General features: G+C 58.5%; 5 protein-coding genes across 5 annotated transcripts; all 5 read right to left on the bottom strand.

The window, feature by feature from the left end:
* Positions 1-133: 133 nt before the first annotated feature.
* On the bottom strand, positions 134-3,970 carry LMXM_08_29_2040 (conserved hypothetical protein; the record flags this gene model as incomplete). The annotated part of the gene is made up of 1 exon (XM_003872304.1): positions 134-3,970. The coding sequence occupies one exon, from the start codon at positions 3,968-3,970 to the stop codon at positions 134-136; it is 3,837 nt and encodes a 1,278-aa protein (XP_003872353.1).
* A 2,960-nt stretch (positions 3,971-6,930) lies between these two features.
* Positions 6,931-9,171, bottom strand: LMXM_08_29_2050 (conserved hypothetical protein; the record flags this gene model as incomplete). Its single annotated transcript, XM_003872303.1, has 1 exon — positions 6,931-9,171. One exon carries the CDS (start codon positions 9,169-9,171, stop codon positions 6,931-6,933), a length of 2,241 nt encoding a protein of 746 aa, XP_003872352.1.
* Positions 9,172-12,352: 3,181 nt separating this feature from the next.
* On the bottom strand, positions 12,353-15,634 carry LMXM_08_29_2060 (conserved hypothetical protein; the record flags this gene model as incomplete). The annotated part of the gene is made up of 1 exon (XM_003872302.1): positions 12,353-15,634. One exon carries the CDS (start codon positions 15,632-15,634, stop codon positions 12,353-12,355), a length of 3,282 nt encoding a protein of 1,093 aa, XP_003872351.1.
* Positions 15,635-16,563: 929 nt separating this feature from the next.
* Positions 16,564-17,898, bottom strand: LMXM_08_29_2070 (hypothetical protein, unknown function; the record flags this gene model as incomplete). The annotated part of the gene is made up of 1 exon (XM_003872301.1): positions 16,564-17,898. One exon carries the CDS (start codon positions 17,896-17,898, stop codon positions 16,564-16,566), a length of 1,335 nt encoding a protein of 444 aa, XP_003872350.1.
* Positions 17,899-18,747: 849 nt separating this feature from the next.
* LMXM_08_29_2080 (conserved hypothetical protein) lies at positions 18,748-20,103 on the bottom strand (the record flags this gene model as incomplete). The annotated part of the gene is made up of 1 exon (XM_003872300.1): positions 18,748-20,103. The coding sequence occupies one exon, from the start codon at positions 20,101-20,103 to the stop codon at positions 18,748-18,750; it is 1,356 nt and encodes a 451-aa protein (XP_003872349.1).
* Between the last annotated feature and the right edge of the window lie 1,582 nt (positions 20,104-21,685).

Raw genomic sequence — 21,685 nt, 5'->3', positions numbered from 1 at the left:
GGTGCGGAGGGTACGTGCATGGGTGGTGCGGGTGCGTGCGGGGTAGAGTCATCAAGTCAAAACGACACACGAACGGACGAGAGAGAGGCGAAACTAATCAAAGACAGCAGAAGAGCTGCACACGGATGCTCAACTACTCCTCCTCAAAACCAAAGCCGGAGTAGAACGGGTTGTCGTCATAAACCGGTCGGTTCGCCGGCTCGGTCGGAAACACGGATGGAGGCGGGTAATGTGAGAAAGGGTTGCCGGCTGCACTGTCAAATACGGGCGGTCGCTGCACCGCCTCAACGTGCCCGAGGATGGACTCACCAAGGATACTCGGCTGCTGTTGCTGCTGCTGCTGCTGATGCTGGTGCACGTCCTGACGCGGACCTTGCTGCACCTCACGCTGTGCACTCTTCTTCGAGGGACGCTTCCTGGTCTTCTTCTTGCCTTTCATTTCCACTTGTGGCATCACTTCTACCAATTCGCTGGTGCTGGCCGCGGTGGTGCGATGTGGCGCCGCGTCCACGCGATCTTGTGTAGTGTGTTCGTCTTTTCTCGACTGGGCATCGTCCTGCTCTTCCTCGGGGACCCCCTCGGCGGCGTGATGCTCGCCCACAGCCTCCTCGTCCTCGGCGCCAGTGTCATCGCGCACTTGCCGTGGATGGGCTTCCTCATCTGCTCCTTCTCCATTCGGCTCCTTCCCGGCAAAAGTGAGGGCATCGCCGTCGCGCTCCTCAGGCTCGCCACCCGCGGCGACCTCCTCTGCCGGCTCATCGCCAAACTGCTGCTCCTGTTCGTCACCACCTTCGCCGTCATCTGTGCCTGCTTCCGCCTCTTCTTCCCTCGTGATCTCGCGCCCCTCGGTTGCATCATCTCGCTTCGCTGATGCGACCTCGGACTCTGCTGCGCCGCCGCCAACCTCCCGAACTCTCTCATCCTCCTCCGCCTTTACGTCTGTCGCCACTTTCAGAGGAGAGTCGGGGGTCTCATGCTTTATGTCAACGCTGTCCTCGTCGTTGATCGCGCCAGCGCCGGCACCGTCAGCGTTCCCCGCATGATGCTGCCCAGGATCATCCAGGAGGAGGGATTTCCACGCAACCGCTTCAGCCTCCCCTAACTCGCAACGGTGGAGCGACTCTGCTGCAGACAAATCCTTCTGTTTCTGCACCTGAGCCACCTGCGTTTGCAATGCTTTCACCTCGAGTCGCGCCTGCTGCACGGCAGCCGCCAGCACGTTCCGCTCCGTTGTTGTGGTGTCGGTCAGCAACGTGCGTTGCTGCTGGATTTGGGCAGCAAGAGAAGCGGCACTGCTGTTGCGCGCAGTGCATTCGGCTGCGCGCTCCTGCAATGCCTTGGCCTCGGCGAGCGCCTTCTCTAGCAGCGACGGCACCTCTGCCATCGAGTACTGAGCGTACCGATCCAGCTTCGCCTGTGTCTCTGCAAATTTCGCCCGAGTCTCTGCAGTCTCGGCTACGAGGCTATCCTTCCAATTGGCAGAGAGCGCGCTGATGGTACCCTGAACCGCATCCACGCGCAGCGGCAACTGTGGGACGCGCACCTGCGATAGAAGTCGATCTTTGCCCACGCCATCGCTTTCACGCTCGCAATCCTCGGCGCACGTTAGCAGCTGCATAGCGCTTTCCAGTGCTGGGGTGGTGCTTGTGACGAGTAGGTCGGCGCTGCTGGCGTCACCCCGCTGGAATTCTGACTCAGCCGCTTCGTCAGAGAGCTGCAGAAGCCGGATCAGTAGAGCAACATCTCGCTTCTCGCGCTCGAGGGGCGCCGTGCACCTGTGGTGTACCTGCGCAAGTGCGGCGTTTATCTCCTCGAGAATGGTTGCCTGGGAGGCGTGCAAGCTGTCGAGCAGCTGCTGCTCCTGCAGCAGGAGAGGAGAGGTGCGCGGGCTGTGCAAGTCGGTATCGTCGCTGTGTGTGTCACTCGGCAAGGGCTCCGCGGCATCCGCATCCATGCACCGGCGCAGGAGCAACTCGGCAGTGCGGCACCAGGCATCGTCGCTGGAATGGGTACACACTTCCGCTTCTGCCACAACATCCTGAGTTCTCTGCCAGTGTTTTGCGTTTTCGGCGAGAAGAGAGACAAGCGAGTTGGCGCGTGTCTGTACCGCCTCCAGAAGAGAGAGAACCTGAACGTGGGTGGCCAGCGGAGCCACAGGCGCAGATGCGTGAGAGCGCGGTAACGGCGCAAGTCCATCGCCTTCATCCTGCGTTTTACCTTCGGCGTCAACATCTTCGTGTGGGTTACGACTATTGCCCCTGGCAGCGTCGTCTCGCTCGTCCGGCGGCTTTGGCGTCGATGCCACAAACGCAATGAGGCGCGCCAGGCCGTCATAACTTGCACGGCGGAGATTATCCACCAGCACCTCCTCCACCATGCGCGAGTGCCCTCTGGTATCTGCCGTGGCTGCCAGCGAAGCGATTGCGGTGGCCTCCGTTTGCGAGACCCACGCTGCACCGAGGACGCGACGCGCGCACTTTTTCAGGTAAAGAAGCTCTCGCAGCAAGCGGTCCCGCAGCCCTTCGTGTCGCGTGCACGTGTCCGTGACGGCTTTCATCTTTTCCGGTGTCACCTCGTGTGGCGGTGAGGAGAAGATGCACGGCGGCTGTGGCACGCGAACAGAACAAGACGCAGCGGCGGTTACGGCCCTCTCCGCGCTACGCAGGACGACCAGTGTCAACACGGTTTGTAACTCTTGCCGGCGGCGCAGCAAGATTTTTCGCAGTCCCATCGCCCGCATCTCCGCTAGGGTCATAGGCGAGTACAAGTCTCGCAACTCGAGCGCTTGCTGCGCGTGTGCCGCGAAGAGGCTCCACTCCAGCGCGTGCACACGACGCTGCCGCAAATCTGCCTCGGTCTGCAGCTCCACTTCTGCGAGAGCCTGTAGCTCCTGCAGTAAGCACTGGCACCGACGTCCCACCTCCGTCAGCGCTGTTGCAATGATGGACATGTTGGTGCGGCACTCTGGATCACTGAAGAGCGTGTGCACCTTCGCCAGAGTTCCCCCGAGGGTGGTCAGCCCGTTTGTTTGCTTCTGCCACATGTCGTTCACAGGAGACGCAGCGAGTGGGGAAGCGGTCAAAGGACGCTCACAGTCGAGCCCCTCCTGTCGTTGCTCCGCAGCAGAGGTCGACACTGCGTCGGCGAGACCCGCGTCCTCGTGTAGGCGGCACAAAAGTTCCTCGGTTTCCGCCGTCCATCTCTCCTGACGCTCCGCCTCAGCACGCATCAATCGTGTGTGGGAGCGCAGAAGTGCCGCCGCTTCGGTGCAGCGGCGATACTGCAGCTGAGCATGCTCCATGCGATGAGCCAAACATGCTAGTCGAGCGTCTGTCGCCACATCCGCTGTGACGTCTTCGGCACTTGGCCAAGCGCTGGCGGAAGAGAGAGCAATCTGCTTCTCAGACTCCGCGCTCGCGTTAGTAGAGGCTTTAGCGCCACCACTGGCATGCAGACACGACGCGCTACATGTCTGTGACGCCAGATAGACCTGCTGCTGTGCTGCCACCTCCGTCATCAGGCTTGTCTCTCGCTGTGCCATGCGCAACGCGAAGCCGCCTTGGCGAGCTCGCTGCTGCTCCTGCGCCTCCATTTCCGCCACACGAAATAGTAAGCTGCGGTACTCGGCTGCGTAGGCGCCATCGTCGCCGTCGCCACTGTTGCTGTCGTCGTCATCGTCAGCCTCGTCTACTGCCTCTTCATTGTCGGCCTCCGGCTCTGTAAGCTGTACCTCAGCGGCCCGTGCCACGGACGTCTTCGCCATGGCGGGCTCAAGGAGGTTCGCATGGCATAGCGACCACTGCTCGTTGGTCGATACAGCCGCTGGCTCGTACTGGACTTGGCCATCCGCTGATGCGGAGATCGAAACGGCTGTTGTGGCGGGCTGCTGCGGCTGCGCTGAGTCCACCGGGGTCAGAGAGGCAAGCACCTCTTCGTCGTCCGCGAGAGGATTGCTATATATGCTGTCCATCTCTTCACAAGCCTTTGTCTCCCGTCAGGCAGAGCAAACTTTCGGGCCCTTCGCAAAGGCGTCGAGGAGATTCTCTTGCGCCTCGATAGAATCAGCCAAGCACACCCACACGCGCGTATCAATGACGCCCTGTGTGCGTGACAGCTGCGCAGAACGAGAAACAAGGAAACCATATGACGGAGATGTGAACAGAGCGCGGAGACGACGTGCCTAGCAGCGCGTTTTACTGTTTCTTCACCCTACGGGGAGATGATAGCGATCATCTAGAGCCTGGGCCATGGAAACAGAGCATCTGTACGGGCAGCCAGTCCCAAATCCCACGAAGAGAAAGCGCGGAGGGGCAGCGGTCGAGCTCGAGAGACACTGATCTACAGTATTTCCCACTACACCAGACGGTTCTTTTAAGCATGGGTGAATGCCCAGAAAATAAACGTTTTTCTTTTTTGTGTCCACTCTTTCTGCCATACACCATGAGTTGCACGCCACACCACCCACCACCCCCGGCCTGCCACAGGCCCCCATCCGCGTGGTGCCGCGCAGCCGTGGGCACACACGGCTTACAGCAATGCGCCGACTCAGTCATCGGAGCACGGCCCCTGCACCAGATAGGCAGGTTCCCATCTGGCGCATCCCTCGCGGTGGCACTCAGGCGCCACACACCAGGGGGCAGTGCGAGGGCCGTGTGGGATACGTTCGAGTCACGCGGACACTCCGCGCATCACCGGGATGGCACACAATATATTCACTGTCGCTGGCCACACCGACGCAGCAGCGTCCACAACCTGGCCGCCACCATGTCGAAGGTACATGGAGTTTTTCACCACCCGAAGTGGCTCGGCGTCGGCAGGGATAGGGGGTGGGCTGCTTGGGCTTCCCACACAGAGAGTGGGGGAAAGGGTGCACTGGACCCTGCGATGCCACGCAGCGAGAGGTGTGTCCACCTCCCCGCCATCACGTACACCGGGAATGAAGCCAGAGAGCAGAAGGAGAAGGAGACCTCTACAGTCGATGTGATTCTCGCATCATTGAACGCTGAAAAAAAGGTCGTTTTCCCGTGGTCACCAGTCCGTACAAAACAGAACAAAAGAAGGGCGCAAGAGGCGAAGGCAACGTATACACCCATGCAACACCCAGAACCCGCACGCGCACCTATCCAGGAAGGAGCGGTGGCCGTGAAGATGGCTGTGGGAAGTAAACAACAACAACAGAGCAGAGCAGTGGGACAGAAGAGCCCCCCCCCCCCGTACCCCTTTTTTTTCATCTACAAAGAATGCGAAGACGCCACATTCGGTGTCGAGATGTGCGGTGCACGCCAAGCGACAATAAATGCAAGCGGCAGGAAAGACAGAATAAAAACGGAGGAAGCCACGCAACGACGCCATCGAAGAGAGTGCGAGAGCGAAACAGACAGAGGAGCACCGTGAGCGCGCAATATGAAGGGAGAAGGGCATCAAAGCAAAACACAAAGGACACGCGAAACACGGAAGGTGAAGTACATCGAACAATAAACCAGGCCAACGCCATATCGAACACATTTTTTTTAGAGACGGAGAGACAGGGGTGGGGGAGGGCACGCTCTCACAAAAATGCGCACGCACACCTGCGCACAGACGAGTAGCGCGAGGGTACGCCAGACGGCGTGCAGGGAGAAAATTAAGAAACAAAACGATGAAGAGATGAAGAGATGAAGCCAAAAACGACGCAGAACAGGTACAGAAAAGAATGCAGTCCAACACATCGCTCTCTCTCGCGCGCCTTGCACAGGCGGGGGCGGAGGCTCTGGCGGGTGTGGGACCACCACAACGCTAGCGCAGTACTAGGCGGCACGCCCTCAGCGCTCCATGCTGTCGCCGTCACCCACCCGTCGCTGCACCTATCCAAAGCACAGTTAGGTGCCCGTGCGCAGCCGGGCGAGCATCGTCCCCTATCGTCGCGTAAGCGCAGCTTCGGGAGATGCCAGCCTGGCAACTGAGACCGGTGACCAGGTCCGCAATACATGCAGGTGGCGTCGGCACCTCTGGCATGACTGGTTTTGCGGTCGTAACCACGTCGTTTTTCTGCGCCAGTTCACAGGAAACACGCACTAACGGAAGTGGGAGGCGGACGTGACAGCCTTGAAACGCCACCATTTGTGCCCATGTATGTCGCCGCATGCCATCTTCCTCTGTTGCAGGACCTGTGTCAAGCGCCGTGAGAAGCGACAGCGAGTCTGTAGCCGGAGTCGAAGTCATTTCTTTGTTGTCGTTCATGAAGTAAACTTCGCAGGAGTTCGAGTTCAAGGCTATCACCATAACGCATCGTAGACTCTCCTGGCGTGATGTCTGTGTGTACCGCGCCATTCGCCCACAAGCGGAGTGAGAGAACCCCGCAGAACGAGCATGTCGTTGCCTGCATACCCGTATGAGAGTTTCTAAGGTGCTGGCCGAACGCACCATCACATCCCGCGTGTGCAGCCCCCGCGCCAACTACGCAGGGTAGCCTCCCAGGCGTGAATGAGGAGGGGCACAGGCGGGTGCAGTGCCGAAGGCTTGTTGAAGTATCGGGTCGAGAGAGAGAAACCGGAAAATGAAAACAAAAAAAAACACCCCAACACGAAAGCCTATATATATATATATATCTGTACAGATAACCTTAGGTCTCTCTCTCTCTCTATATATATATGTGTGTAGAGGGAGAGGGACGTAGGTAAGATAATGAAGCACACACGGCAAACAAGCACGCAAAAGATGGAGACACGCACACGCACACACGCACACAACACAGGCACACATCTGTGAGAGAAGCACCGGGAACACCAGTCAACCCGTTCCGTCTCTTCCCAGGTTCTTTATAGCCTCTAGGTCACCCACTCGTGTCGCACGACGAGAGCAACACTACACGTTTCGAGGTCTTCATGCCGCACCGCCTGTCGCGATGTGCGCCCACCCGTGCGCACACAGGTGGTTTTTCGTCTTCCGACCTTAGGAGAAACTTTTCTGCCGCGAGAACATTTCAAAGAACAGCTTGTTGTCCTCCAGCGCTCTCTTGGCCAGCTGCCTGCGGTGCGGCACGCCGGCACTGATAATCAGCCGCCGACCCGATTCACAAGCAGATCCGTCACCAGTTGAGCGCCGCGGGTCAAGAGGCGGTAACTGTGCTGAAGCAAGCTTTGCAGGGACCAACCCAGTCGTGGCGGTCGCCGGCACGTCTATCTGCGTCGGCTCCAACAGAGATCGCCGCGGCAGCGAGGGGAAGCTGCCGCTCTCACATCGCTTCCCTTTCGCGGAGACGAGAATACTAGCAGGACGGTGGGCAACGTGAATGGGGCAGAAAGATATGCTGTCGCTCGAGAAGGAATGCGAGGAGGTGGACATGGTGCCGGCGCTGGAGCTAAGAGGCCCCTTCGAGTCGTTGAAATAATGTGTGCTGTCCTTGTCGACATCCGCGCCCAGCGTGGAGGTGCGTCGGGCTAAGGGGGTGACGGACGGCAGTGGCGGAGTGTCGGCAACAGAGAGGATGGCTCCCGACGATGCTCCTGCCTCGAGAAGGTGTTCTAAGTGTGTCGTCAGGACGTCCGTGCCCATGACAGGATAGTGCTCACAGCCGTGTGTGGCGCCAGCACCGTCGGCGGGCACCGCTGTCGACTGGTAGCCGCAGAAGCACACTGGTGTTATGGAAGTGCCCGTCCGAAAGTCCGATTCGCGCATCTCGAACGGCAGCCACTGCACACGCGTGGAAGTTCGATCACGCCGGCGCAACAAACTGCGGTGACGCAAGTAATTGGCAGTGTTGCCGACAGGCACATCTTCACACCGGTTTCCAGACAATGGTGACTTTTCCGGGACCGGCGGCGGCGATGCACCAGTCCTATCGCTACTCCTTGCCCCTACCTCACCGGGCCCGCTGCCGCCGCCGCTGCTGCTGCCGCTGCTCGTATTAGGCGGCACGGGTTCCCAGCGAAACCACGTGTAACCTGCTTGCCCAGCTGCACGCGCCTCATGCATTTCCTGAATAAGGCTCACAAACTTCACCGTTTCGTCGTGCAGCTGCTTGCGTGCAACCTCCTGCGCGGACAACGAAGGCTCGACCGACTTCGGTGACAGCTCGAGGCACGCCGTGGACGCGCCTGGGAGGGCTTCGCTGATGCCCTTCGAGGCATTCTCAAAAAGATTCTGCGTACATGAGGCGCTGTTGCTGCCACTGTTTCTTGAAGACAATAGAGCTGAGACTTCTTTAGCCGCGCCGAGCTCGTGGTGCCCGCGCTGCAGCTCCCGAAGTCGGACGCCCAGGCGCTGTATCTCCGTGGAGGTGGCTGCATTGTTGACGGCAAAAGCACGTGAGTCGAAGCTGAAGTCAAGCAAGGCACTGGACACGATGTGCGCTGCGGCTGCGGTAGCCGTCATTGAAGACGATGCCGCGAAGGATCCTGCAACCGACTGCATAGGATCGCTCTCTGGCATCTTGCCAGGGCTTTGACTCGCAGCCGTGCCGCTGTGTTTGCGGAAGTTCTGTGGCACGAAGTAGTTCCTCACAGGCATCGATGTGTCCGGCAGCATCGTGGGCGGGGTGGCGGTGTTTGGCAAAAGGCTTGTCGTCATGAGAGACGCGCTCGAAATGTCGCTGGGGTACTGTGCAGCATTGCCGGATGCTTTTATACGCGTTGCTGACGCTGCCGCTGTGGTTGGTACAGCTTGCAGGGGCGTAGCGCGCTCGAGGAGCGGTGGTGGCGGGAGCGGCAACTCGTGCGCCGAGCTATCTGCGGAGTACAGGGAGAAGGCACTACAAGAGCTATTCACGGACATCTCCATCTCCGGAATCGAGGACACGGAGTGCGGGACCGCCGTTGCCGTGGCTTCCGTCATCCCGATAGACGGCACGTGGGGCGGGGCTCGCGTCGACTGCGAGTTCACCATGGACGAGGAGGATGAGGGAAACAATGGTCGCACGAAACCGCCCAGCGCAGAGTGCGGGTAGTTACTGACAGAGTTTTTGCACGTCGTGATGTCCGAACTCGACCCTACGCTATGACCCCGCGCCGCTGTCCGTACACTCTTCAACGCCGGCGGCCCTGGCACAGCAGGCGTGTCCGGAGACGCGGCAGAGCGGAGCCGCAGGACGTCCCTGGAGGTGCCATCTGACTCTTGAGTGAAGGGCTGAGAAGCTACGGGCTGAGCACGGTGACTGCTCGCATGACGCTTGACTATACACAGTGCGCCCCCCATTCCCACGTGCCGAAGACGGCCAGCTTGCAGTGATCGCGAGTATGTCTCTCGAAATGCTCTCAGTGCCTGTGTGTGCACTTGTCAGTCAAGACAGTCTTCAGATAGCTCCGAGAAAAGCAGATTGGTCCGCAAGCAGGTAAGTTTAGCAAGGGAGTACGCGGGGGAGACGACACTGAGGGACGCCAAATTGCGGCACCTCCACACCCACACCCGATGTGGCAACACAAACAACGTGAAGGAAGCGAGAATGCAGAGAGAGGAAGAGAGAAACGGATCCCTACACGCATCAGGAGATGCGGCGTAAGGTAAAAAGTGACTGATGATCGGCCAAAATGAGTCCGAGTCTCCACAGTCGCTCAGAAGCGGGTAGAGAAACAGAGATCGACGGGACAGAGAAGCACACACACACGCACATGAACGAAAAAAAAGGTGTGGGACAAGAGTGGATAAACATGCAGTTTGGAGAGGGGAGAGGGGAGGGGTGATCACACGCCTCTGCGTTTACAAGGGCGACAGAATCGTCTGGAGAAACAGACAGTAATAGAAGAGTCAGAAAAAGAAAAGGAAAGACGCTGCCTAGAGAGGACCGGAGGAAGGAAAAAAAGAGCGAGGTGGTGGTGGTGGTGGTGGATGATGCTGAGTGGCAGATGAGAGAGCGGAGAGGAGGGGGGAGGTATACAATGCGCAAGCACGCACACGCACACGTACACGTACACAGACACGCGCGCTAGAGAGTCTGTAGCGGCGCACAGCTCAAGAGAGGAACACAAGGAAAAAGAAGATGACCCCGCCCATAGAAAAAGACAGTGACGTATACGGCGCCAGTACCCCCCCCCGGAGAAAGTCGCAGCAAAGGAGGAGCACCAGACAGAAGTGGTAAAGCGTGCGAGACGACGAAGAGAGAAACGACGAAAAAGTAAACAAATGGGAGGCGCCAGACGGTTTAATAGCGTGAAAAGAAAGGGAGAAAGAGGAGGGCGAGCACACAGGATGGAGAGATGGGAGCGGCGTCTTACGAGACAATAACAGCGACAAAAAAGAGAAAACTACGGTGTGTGAGAGAGAGAGGGGGGGGGCAAAGAATGGAAACTATATCAACCTTTATGGTAAAGCGTGGAGACGGAGGAAGGGGGTGGGAGAGGTAGGCGGGATTGCGTTGAGGGGACAAGGGTAACTACGCAAAACAATGCAGATGAATTTGGCGGAGATCGGGGTGAAAAAGAAAAAGAAAATGACGAAAAAAAGGGAGACGGGGGGGGAACACACAGACACACACACACACACAATGGCTACGTTTTATCGGCAGGCCCACCAAAAACACACGGGGGGAGGTGCTCGCGGCAAGGTGAATGCGAGGAGCGGGAGGGGACACAGAGGAATCAGTGGAAAGGTAGCTTTAAAGAGAAAGACAAGACAGACATACACACAAGTAGGCTCAGACACAGATAGATGCACCTTTCCCAGAAACGCCACTGTGTGCTCTCGCTTATCTACACAGCGTTTCCACAGTAGGGGGTGGGCGAAGGTGGCGAGAGGTTCAGGCCAGGGAAGCGGTGGAGAGGGGAAAGGGGGGAAGAGAGCCGGAGTAGTGTACTCGCTGGGGTGCATAGAAAAAGAAAAGGATGAACACCAACCGCAAGAAAAAAAGGCGCCAACAAGGCCAACAACAACAGACGAGAGCGGAAGAGAGCACCAGTGACAAAACAGAAAAGACAAACGGCAGTTAACACGTGCGTGATGAGGGATGGTTGAGGGGCAGGGGTGGAAGAGAGAGGAAGGGAGGGAGGGATGGGGGCAAAGGTTGAAGCGAGTCGTTAGCAACAACAGACGCCCGTCTGCACCCCGCGCGCACAAAACACAGACACAGCCGCACCGACGGAGAAGGAAAAAAGTTAGAGAGCGAAACGAATGCTTGTGCTTATCTCTTCTTTTTTTCGTCGTTCCTCGCAGGTATGGGGCAAATGGTGTCACCGACGTATCGGTCGATGGAATGCGTGGCTTCAGATGCGGGGCAAAATGGTCCAACAGCGAACGAGAAGAGAGACGTCGGGAGCCGTGATATTATTGCGCCTCGCAGGCGTTCGGGCACACATGCGCACGTACCAACGCGAAGAAAAATAAATAAATATATACACCTCGTCTTTCGGGTTCTGACGGAATGGCGAGTTACAGGGAACAGAGACGACCCTCCCTTGTTTGCGTGTGTGTTGGTGGTTTGTGAACCGCGTGTGCACATTCACGTCCGCGTGCGGGGGAGGGGAAGGTCGGCGATCGTGGAGGCGAGTAGAATGTATCTACGAAGATGAGAAGAGGCGAACTGCAATGTAGTCGCGCGATCAAACGGAAAAAGGGGGACAAGATCCAGCGACAAGCATATGCATGTGTGGGACAGAGAAGAGACATGAGAGAAATCCGGAAGAGTACAGCCGACACTCTGAAGGAGAGAGCTGTGGGCGGCGCAACGGTGTGCGCAAGCGCGCTCACGGTCGGACAGCAATAGTGAGCGCACGCTTGAAAGCACGAGAAGGACGCATAAGAAGGAGCGGTGGTGGGCAACGCACGCATACACACACGCAGACCACTGTCACCTCGTGACCACGACCACCTCTTCCCCACACTGCGTCCATCCGGCGTCGTCTTAAACCTCAAGACACCGCCCGCTGTTCCACCGCGCACTGAAAGCACAGGCATGTTGTTGGCGGGGGGAGGGGGCACGCATTGCCGTGAAAGAGGCACTTGAGACGGTGGCAACAAGAACGCGTGCCTTCCTTTTTTCGCTTGTCTTTACATCTTGCTAGCCAGGCGATCGGGGCCTTTAGGACACAATCTACTTCCCGCTTCCGCACTTTAACAGGTGTTTCGAGTGGGTGAGGGAGTGGGGGGGAAGGGAGGGGGTGCATGAGTCCGTCACAGACGCAAAAAAAAACGACGGTGTGACTGGGTAGGAGATATCTTGGTTCAGAAAAGCGGCTATCGGCCTTGTGTTTACGCGTCGTGTACACAAGTACGTATGCAAACTCAGACACATCGGAGAAGGCTTCACGGAGGGTGGAGAGTAGCGGGCAGCACGCGGATGCGTTCACGTCCTCTCACCTACTCTTATCCCTTATTATTCGTTGTTAGCGGATTCGCCGTCACCCTGCCGGTGCCACCCCCGTCGCCGCGCTTCCCCCTCCAAGGACTATGCGGTCAGCTCCGCACGTTTCTGGAAGTCTTCCTTCATGGCTGCCTCCAGCTCCTTGCACAGCTGCCGATAGCGTCCAGCGGTGTGGGAGGCACGCAAGTAATCGCTTTCCGGGCGGAGCACGGCATGCGCTGCGGCTTGAGCGACTGGGCTGAGCTGTGGCAGCATGCGCACCCAGTTGAGAAAAAACTCCACCTCATTGATGTCGTCAATGGGGCTCTCATAGTCGTCACCCTCGTCCAGCTCGAGACCCGCCTGCGCTACTGCCAGATCGTCGTCCATGTCCTCCAACGAGTCCTCGCAGGCCTCCACAGTGTCATCGCCACCGTCCAAGCCCAGTACTGCCTCGTCGCTGATCTCACAGTCCTCGATATCATCCTCGACGCCAAGCTTGATCTTCTCCAGATTTGCCTCCGACGTCGCACATCGGGGTGCGTACGTTGCTTCGTTGGTAAAAATGCAGTACTGGACTAGGCGCGTCAGAGGATCCAGATAACGAAGAGCAAAGTCTGCCCGCTGCTGCGGCGGCGGTGGCGTGGCGAGATGCGGGTCGGTGGCGTATGCGAGCAGCGAGGACAGGCCAAGGATGGTCACCTTTCGTGTCAGCAGCGACAGGTTCTCGACTACCTCCCCTGCGTCGTCCTTCTTCACCTTCTTTTTGCGACGGCCGGCACTGCTGGCCCCAGCTGCGGAGGAACAGGCGCCATCATTGATGCAGCCTCGGAAGAGGAACAGGAGGCCATCGAAGAAGCTGGGGTAGGCGTTGACCTGCACAATGACGTTAAAGGTGGCTGCTGCGTCGTAGTAGAAGCAGTCCAGCAGCGCCGCGATGATCCAGATGCGCACGCGCACATCGCCGCCCTGAATGTCGGGGTGTAGCAAGGACTGCAGGAGCAGTCCCACAAACTGCGAAAGGTACGGGTCGAACAGCCCCGGGTGCTCCGTGTTTGCCTTGGCCGTGTGAAGCATGGCTTCGATGAGCTGTGCCGGTGCCATCTGGCACTCCGCTACGCACACCGCGCCCCCAATCAGCATCTTCTCGCACGTCTTGTAGGTGGCGGTCATCAAAGCTGTGTCGCCGAGAAACTCGACTGGGGCACCCGAGACGAAGTTGTCCAGCACCTCCTCAATCGAGTTAAAGAAGTCGACGCCGATGCCGGAGTCCACCAGTGCGTAGATGAGAGGCAACAGCTCCCAGCACTCCGGTGGGATCGGCTTGGAGAAGTAGAGAACGTGCAGCAAGATCGACAGTGCCTTCTCCATCATGTCGAAGTTTTCAGGCTGCTGCAGCACATGCTTCACAAGACGCAGAGCGTCAACGCGCACGCTCGTGAACGCCGCGTCGTTTTCTCCGCAGCTCGTGACAACGGTCAAGACCGCGTCCAGCAGCGCATCCGCGCTGAACGCGGCCTGCTCGTACACGCTCACACCCACCTCGTCGTCGCCCAGGCCGACGCTCCCGTCTGTCTCCTGCAGCTCCATGTCATGCATGGTCGACAAAAAATGTTGAACGAGGGTGTGGGCCAGCTTCCCCATTACCGGGGTCATCTCCGGCGCAAAGTGTGTGGTCAGATGCAGGATCACCAGCGGCACAAAGGTGGTCTGCACCTTGCTGAGAAACGCAAGACATTCCTCAACGAGCGGGACGACGATCGGCTTCAGGTACTGCCGTGCGCGCTTCATCTCCAGCAACGTGCACATGGCATCAATGCCGGCCAGCCGCACTCGCATGTCGGCGTCCTGAATGAGGCCACACATCATCTGAATAAAGGAGGCGAAGTCTGCCTCCGATGGCATGGGCACCTTGCTGTAGCGTTGACAAACGACGATGGCCTTACAGCGAATGCTGACACACGGAGTCGACGGCTGCAGGAACGGGGCGACGTAGCGCACGAGCACCTGCGCCATTTGCCCCTCCCAAATCGCGGGCACCTCCTTTAGAAACTTTCGCAGGATGGAGAGGAGGTGCAGAAAGCCAAACAGGCGCGCGCTGCCGGCCGCCGTCGTGAGGTCCGCGGACTCGAAGCCGGCCGTGAGAATGCCGAGCAGCGCCTGCAGCAGCGGCGCAGGGTCGTGGAACTTCTTCTTGCTACCCAGAAGCGCCAAAATCGTGTTGGAGGCAGCCTGGCGCGTCGACAACTCAGCGTTGCCTAAGCTCTCCTCCACCATATACTTGACGTAGTCGGCCAGGTCGCCTTCATCGGCGAAGACCTCCTCGTCCACTTCATTGAAGCACATATACGGGAAAAGCAGCTGCTCGAGCAGCTCCATCGCGTGTGGACGCAGGTGCTGCATGTAGAGAGTCTCATCTAAAGTGCACAGCTTCACGTAGCGCAGCGCAAACATCTCCGACTTCTGATGCGTGCGCCGGTCCGTCGACGACACACACAGTTGCAGCCACTGCCGCCACGTGGAGAAGAAGGGGGTGCTGTGGACCTGCAAGAAACGCTTCGCCACCGGCGCCGGCTTTTTGCGTCGCGTCGCGTCGTTGATGATGGAGTACGAGACCATGGCAATGCGTTTGAGGCACTTGACGTACTCTCCGTACGCCGTGCCGCCTGCCGCCAGCGCGGCCTCGTAGTGCTGCTGAGGAAAGGCTAGCATGAGCTGAAAGAGTCCATCCAGCGCGTCCCCGCTCATCTCTTTTGAGCTTGTAAGCTGCAGCCCACTCTCCACAATGCACTCGCTCAGTTTGAAGACCAAACGGTAGACACGGATGTCATTGTACCCAACGTACTCGGGCAGCTTGCGCACCAGTACTGCACAGACCTGCAGCTTCAGCGGCGTAGGATCGAGGCCTGGTGTCTTGAAGCGCTTTGCGTACGTGTAAAGTAGCTCCAGCGCACCCAAGGACTCATCAACGCTGACGGCGTTCAGGTCACGGTCAATCAGAGGCATTAGCTCTTCGAGGTAGTTCCACTCGAATCCGCTCGTCACGTTCATGATGCATGCACGCAGAACGCGGCGGTGCCTCTCCGACACGCGGAGCATGCCAGCGAACAGCAGCGACTCCATCTCTTCCAAAAAACCGGGCGTGTTTGTCACGACGTCGTCTCCGATGAGGTGGAGCATGGCGTTCTTAGCAAACAGAAGCGCGGAAAGAGTCTGCTCCGCGGGCAACGAAGGCTCAACACCGGCGCGCAGCAGTGTGAGGAGGCAGGTGGGCCCCGTCTCTGGAGACTGCATTGCCGCCTCCAGCTCCGTCGTCGCTCGCGACCGCTCATCTTTGCTACCGTGGTAGGCGAGCTGGAGCAGCTGGAGCACGTCCACATTGGCCATGGGCGTCTGCATTACACTTCGCTTTCCTTTTCTGTGGTGGTTGTCGGGTGCACCCGTTGGAATGCACTTGCATGCTGTCAGGGAAACAGTGGCAGGAGGGAGGGAGGATGAGGAGAGGGTTGGGGTGAAGGAGGTGGATGCACAATAATAAAGCCCAAGAAACGTCCACGTGGCGGAAAGTGGGAGGGGGGGGGCGTTGGATCAGACGCAGTAGCAGGATTGAGAGACACAGAAGAGAAAATGACAGACACCGACTCCCTGCCATTGATCCATGTTTTGTGTATGTGAGAGAGAGAGACATAGCACAGTATACACGAATACTCTGCCTTCGTCGAGGCTCGAAAATGGGAGCTGTTGTAAAGAGCAGACGAGAAGGCGACGATTGCATTGGGCCTTCCCCCCCCCACACACACACATCCCTCCCTCTTGCTCCGTCTGTTCCGCCTTCCGGATCAAGGCGTTTGTTCATGTTTTTCATGTACATTCCAGTATCTCGTTCACCGACTCTCCCTCTCTCACAATGAGAGACCTGCTCGGCTGTTCGTCGCAAGCGCACGCCTGTACGCCTGTGAAGTGGGGGTGCCCCGTGAGAGAGGGGTGGCGAAGAAAGAGAGGAAAAAAAGAGGTCTCAAGAGCCGTGTTCAATTGGAGGAGAAAGGACGCACGCCCCCCCCCCCACAGACAGACAGACAGACAAGGAGTTGTTGCTGCGGCGCCGCGTTCCATTGATGTTGCACCGCATGCGGCGTGCATACGGGGTGTATAGGAAGGTGACTCTTTTTCTTTTCGAGCCGTTTCCACGGACGTGCTCAAGAGCCGCCTTGGGAGGAAGAGCAGACGGGGAGGAGGGAGAGGGTAGTGGTCAGATGACCCCCTCTCCGTTGCCCGTCGCCCGCGCATGACTATATCGCTGATCCATTCCTCCTATATCACAGCGGCGCTTGAAAGGCGATGGTGGCATTGTAGGTGACGGGGCGGTGCTGCGCGTTGAACGGTGTCGTCGTCTCGGGACAGCACGGGTCAAATAAGACGGCATCGGCGCGGCTCTTGGTGGCTGCGTGATGAACCGCCGCCGTCGTGCGGCTGCCTTGCCGCAGGCTTCCCGCGCCCTTCGGCGTTCGCTGGCTGTGCGTAGGGGATGCGGCACTCGCTCTAAGGCTTCTCCCGTCCACAAGAGCGACCGCAGACGACCAAGGCCGCGTGTCGGCCGAACCGATCGAGAAAGACTCGACCTCGCCGACAACAGTGCCTGCTACGATGTCTTCAGCGTCGCTTGGCGCAGGTGGAGCGCATGATGCGACGACATCGACTCCGGTCGTTGATCCTCGCTCTTTGCGAGAGGCGGGTTGCCGGTGTTGACGAGGAGCAGTGCACCTCTGCCTCTGGTTCTTCTCTCTGACTCTGCGCTTTTTCTTTTGGTCTTCGGTGTCGGACGCAACACCGCGGAGGGTGCTGTGTGACGTGCCGCTGGTGCCTTCATAGCGGACGTTCACAATCCGCAGCGCAAGGACGCCTCTACAGCGCTGGACGCGAAGCACCAGACACGAGGAATAGTTGCGTCTTGGAGCAGAGGCAGCGGTTGGGTTGCTTAGCCGACTGCGACGCTGGTGGGCGGCTAACGAGGTAAAGGTCGCAGCATGGAAGTCCGAGACGGTAAGCGGAATCGTCACGTTCACGAGCGGACTCGCTCGCGTGCCACTCTCCCCTCCCTCCTCGCCCGTGACGGCGATCTCGTGCCCTTCAATGGCGTCAACGGACACTTCAGAGGCACCAAGAGTTTGCTGAACACATGTCTCGATGGCGTTCGCGAAAGCGCCGTCATCGTTTGCATCGGCTGAGTGCGCCACACCGTTGAGCTGAGAAAGGAGCTCCTCTACGACGTCCGATCCTCCTAGCGCCTCCACCGCTTCCGCTACAGTCACTTCTTCCGGTTGCTGTGGCAGCTCTACGGATGCAGCAGGCACAGAGGCGCGGAGCAGTTGGCTGAGAAGCGGGTGTGTGGTAGCAGCGTCTGCTAGCCGAGACACTGACGCCACCGCAGTCACCATGGTGGGTGCGGTGGCAGCAGCAGCAGCAGCAGCAGTGATAGACTTCACCCGCGCAGGACGCAGAGAGGACGCAGTCGCGACCGAGAGGCACGGAAGCAGCGAGGAGCGGTGCGCGGTCATCTTTCTATTCAGCGCTTTCAACGGTGGGGCATACACCGCGCCAAGCACCCTTCCCGCTGTCGCCTCTGTTGTGGTCAATGCTGGCGGTAGAGTCATCTTGACAGAGACCAAAGAAGTAAAGAGGAAGAGACCGGGAGCGACACCAACAGTCTCAGCTCCAGTGCCGCGTGTCTCAGTGCTTCGGTGTGCGCCTGTGCAGAGAGAAAAGCGACGAGCATAGCAGAGGAGGAGGAGGCGTGAGGGAAGGTGGACAGCTAAGGTCCGGATGATGGCAAAACAACACACACACACACAAGACAAGCAACAAAAGGGGGAAAAAGAGCATTAGGTGCCTCCAGAAATGAGAAGGACGGTGGTGGGGCGGCGACGTCCTTTCGAGCGCAGAGGCACGCCAATACACTCGAGTTATCCATCATAGCATGGCCACGGCACCCCGCGTCTGCACGTGCGGACTGTGCATGGCAGATGTGCGTTCTGGATAAAAGACATGACATCTACACTGTGAGCGGGATGGGGGACCGAGCTCGTGTGTGTGCGTAATTCGTGGGTCAATGAGCATCTGTGAAGAGGGAGAGAACGAGCGAAGATATCAATAACAAGAAAAGGATTACAGACTGAGAGTCTCGGGCAAGGCGTGGGGCCATCCAACTTTTCCGTGTTTTCGTCCTGCAGTCTCCCAACGTGGCTCATACACGGAAAAACTGTCCTACGTCCCACCCTTCTCCTCTCCCCCTGTCGCTCTTCCTCGCCGGCGATACTCGTTCAGGCACGCCAGCGCTTCCGTGGACAGGTGGGAGGCGAGAAGCCTTGTCATAGAATCCGTACCGGAGACGCCAAAAAAAAGTCAGCTGCAAGAGCTGCCGGCGCAACCTACGAGGGCGCCTACCCTCACTCGCATGCGAAAAGAAAGAAGGCAAGGCCCTGCGCGACAGCTCCAGAGCACACTCACGAAAGGGAGAAGAGGCGGGCGTCGATCAACTCTTTCGTCGCGAAGTAGTCCACCGTTTCGGTCCACATCCACTGCTGCTTCGCATGCGATAACGACACAGCCGGGCCCGGTATGCCAGGGAACAACGTGGAGTTCTTGAAGCCGGAACGCTGGCGCGCGTCGTTCACCATGTCGCGGTAATAAATTGTCTGATCCTGACCCATTCGAAAAAAGTGGCCGTTGGAGTGCTCGTGGCGACGCGAGAGGGCGAGGTCGACCACGTACATGGAGGCAATCACCGGCGTCATGCGCAGCAGTGCTGCCGCCTCACCGTCGAGCAGCCATTGCAGCGGGAGTTGGCTGTTTGGTATGATACGGCTGCGAATCGGTCCGGGGTGCAACACGTTCACAGTGCAGGTCGCCGCCAAGATTCGGTGCCGTTCAACAAAGCGAGCCAGCGAGAAGGCAAAAAGCAGTTCCGACATCTTCGCGTTGCCATACCCGTCGAAGCGGCTGAAATAGTGCTCCAGCTCCTCCTGGCTGCCCCATTCGTGGAAGGTGGACACCGCCGTTGGGTTGGCCGTCGCCGCTGCCGCAGATGTCAGCACGACAATCCGCCACGGGGGCGGCAGCGCCACGGCCGTCGACTGCGAGCGAGAGCACTGCAAGCGGCTCTGTAGCAGTCGGAGTATCAGCAAACTGTGCCCAACATGATGCGTGGCGAACTGCTCCTCGAGGTGCTGCTGCGACAGCCGCGGCGGGCTGCACATAGGCCCGGCGTTGCAGATAATGATGCGCAGGGCTGGGTCTGCCGCGACGGCATTGCTGAAGTTGTAGACAGCCGCCGTGTCACTCATATCGCACGCGTGAACGAACATACGCCCCACTCGCCCATTCCACTCCTTATGCAGCATCACTTGACGGTCGACAGCGCTCGTGAGGAGGTAGCGTGCTCGCTCAGCCTGTCGCCCGTTGCGCGCCACTCCACGCACGTTCACGCCGCTGAGGAGCAAGTTGAGCGCTGTGTAAAAGCCGATGCCGCCGTACGACACGCCAGTCACGATCGCAGACGGGCCAGCGCCCACCTCGTTGAGGCCGGCCCACAGCCGGCGGTCAATGAAGGAGCGGTTCAGCTGAAGAAAGATCGTCTTCTCGTTGGCGGTGCTGTGGCATGGTGATGAGGTGGCCAGCTGCATGACCAAGTCACCGCGCATCAGTGACGGAGCCCGGTTCCGTTTGCCCAGCCACACCCGTCCGGTGCGGATGTACATGATGTAGTGGTCCGCAATGGCGATGAGGACGCCGCGGAGGAAAAACAGGAAAAACTCCCACGCCCACAACACCCTGCAAAGGATGTCATGCAAGTACCACATCAGGGTACACAGGTGCGCACGGAATGCACGTTCTGTATTAGGGTGATGGCGGGCGAGGGAGGAAGGGGAAGGGTGTAGTCCTCTGAGATACTAGGCACACAAAAAACTAGGGAAAGTGGCACGGTGCCAAGAAGGGTGACGCGCTCCAAACGAAAAAAAAAATCGTTGAACTGAGCACGGCAGAGTAAAGCCGTAGTGTCGACACGCCACGAAATATGTAAACACCCCCCTAAACACAATGACTCAACGCGGCCGAGTATCTGAAGATGTCGCGCTACGTGATGGCAGAGGGGAGAGGGATGCAGTGGAGTCAATACACCAAAGGAAAAATGAGAAAAGAGTCCACACAGACGTGGCAGTATGTGCACTCGCCTAAGGGAAAGGGAAGGCCTGGAGGCGTTGCCTAGGCAACACAAAACACACATGCACCGATCCTGGCAACGTCCTCCTGAGCAAAAACACCCGGCAGCAACAACTGTCAGCTGCCTCGTGAAGTGAAAGAAGCCGGGGACTGGAAAAAGGCAAAAGAAAGCAAGCGAACAAGAGAGGGTCAACGCAGTAGGATGGGAGGAGGGAGCAGGAGAGGGAGATGCGTGTGTGTCCGTATGTATGTGTGTGTGTGTGTGTCAGGTGTGCTGGGAGGACACCTGCACACCTCTCCACGTTTGATTGCGGAGGGGGGGGGTAGAGGGTGAAAACTATGAGGCGGAGAGGGTGCGGTTCCTCGTCACGGCACGCCCCGAGACTACGACAGCTCCCGCCACCGCACTTTTTCTTTTCCGTCGTCGATTGAGCAGTGGAGCACACGATCACCTACCGCGGCAGATGCCACGACATCTGTGTAAGAGGTGCTAACAACCTAGGCGACGCCTACTGCGAACAGGAGCGAGGGGACGTGCAGGCGTGGGTGCAAAGGGAAGGCCAACGCAAGCATACAAGAGGAAACGGCAGAGATACCAAGGCGTCACCAAGCCAGGAGCCTGAAGGAGCTCAAGCACACACGCACACACCAACGATACTGTAGCCGGAGAGATGCCGATTGGACTGTCCTGGGGGTTGTTGGGGTGGTGGTGAGGGTGAGTGGTAAAAGGCAGAGGCGGAGAGGGGACAACCTATACACGGTGGCAATAAGAATCCGTAATGATACACACACACACACAGAACGTGAGATGAGGTGGGGGATAGAGGGTGTGAATGGGGTTGCGCTGGAGGAGGGAGGGAAGGCGAATATGTTGCCTCAGTATGTGCTTCCTGTCGAATTAACTAATTGTGGTGGTACAATAAGCCAGCGTATTAGCGAAATAGTGATGGTCGTCCTGTGAAGACGGATTGTCATGAAGGGGATTGGGTGAGGCTTGGGTGGGGGGGGGGGGCACGGAATCGCGTGCGACGCGTTGAGCTCCTGCCGTACAAGAACAGCAGCCGAGATACGGAGAGGAAAGCAAGAAGAGGGGCGAGTGTACATCCGTGAACAAGTCATAAGCAGGCGGCTAGGGAGCTAACAGCGAAAATAATACCGCAAGCTAGAAGGGCAAGTGAGGGACGACGCGAGGGCGCGGCTTCAGCGCCAGGCTAGCCGGGT

Source organism: Leishmania mexicana, chromosome 8, assembly GCF_000234665.1.
Source record: "Leishmania mexicana MHOM/GT/2001/U1103 complete genome, chromosome 8".
NCBI lineage: Eukaryota > Euglenozoa > Kinetoplastea > Trypanosomatida > Trypanosomatidae > Leishmania > Leishmania mexicana.
The sequence above is the reverse complement of the archived record's forward strand: the minus strand, read 5'-3'. Positions and strand labels throughout refer to the sequence as shown.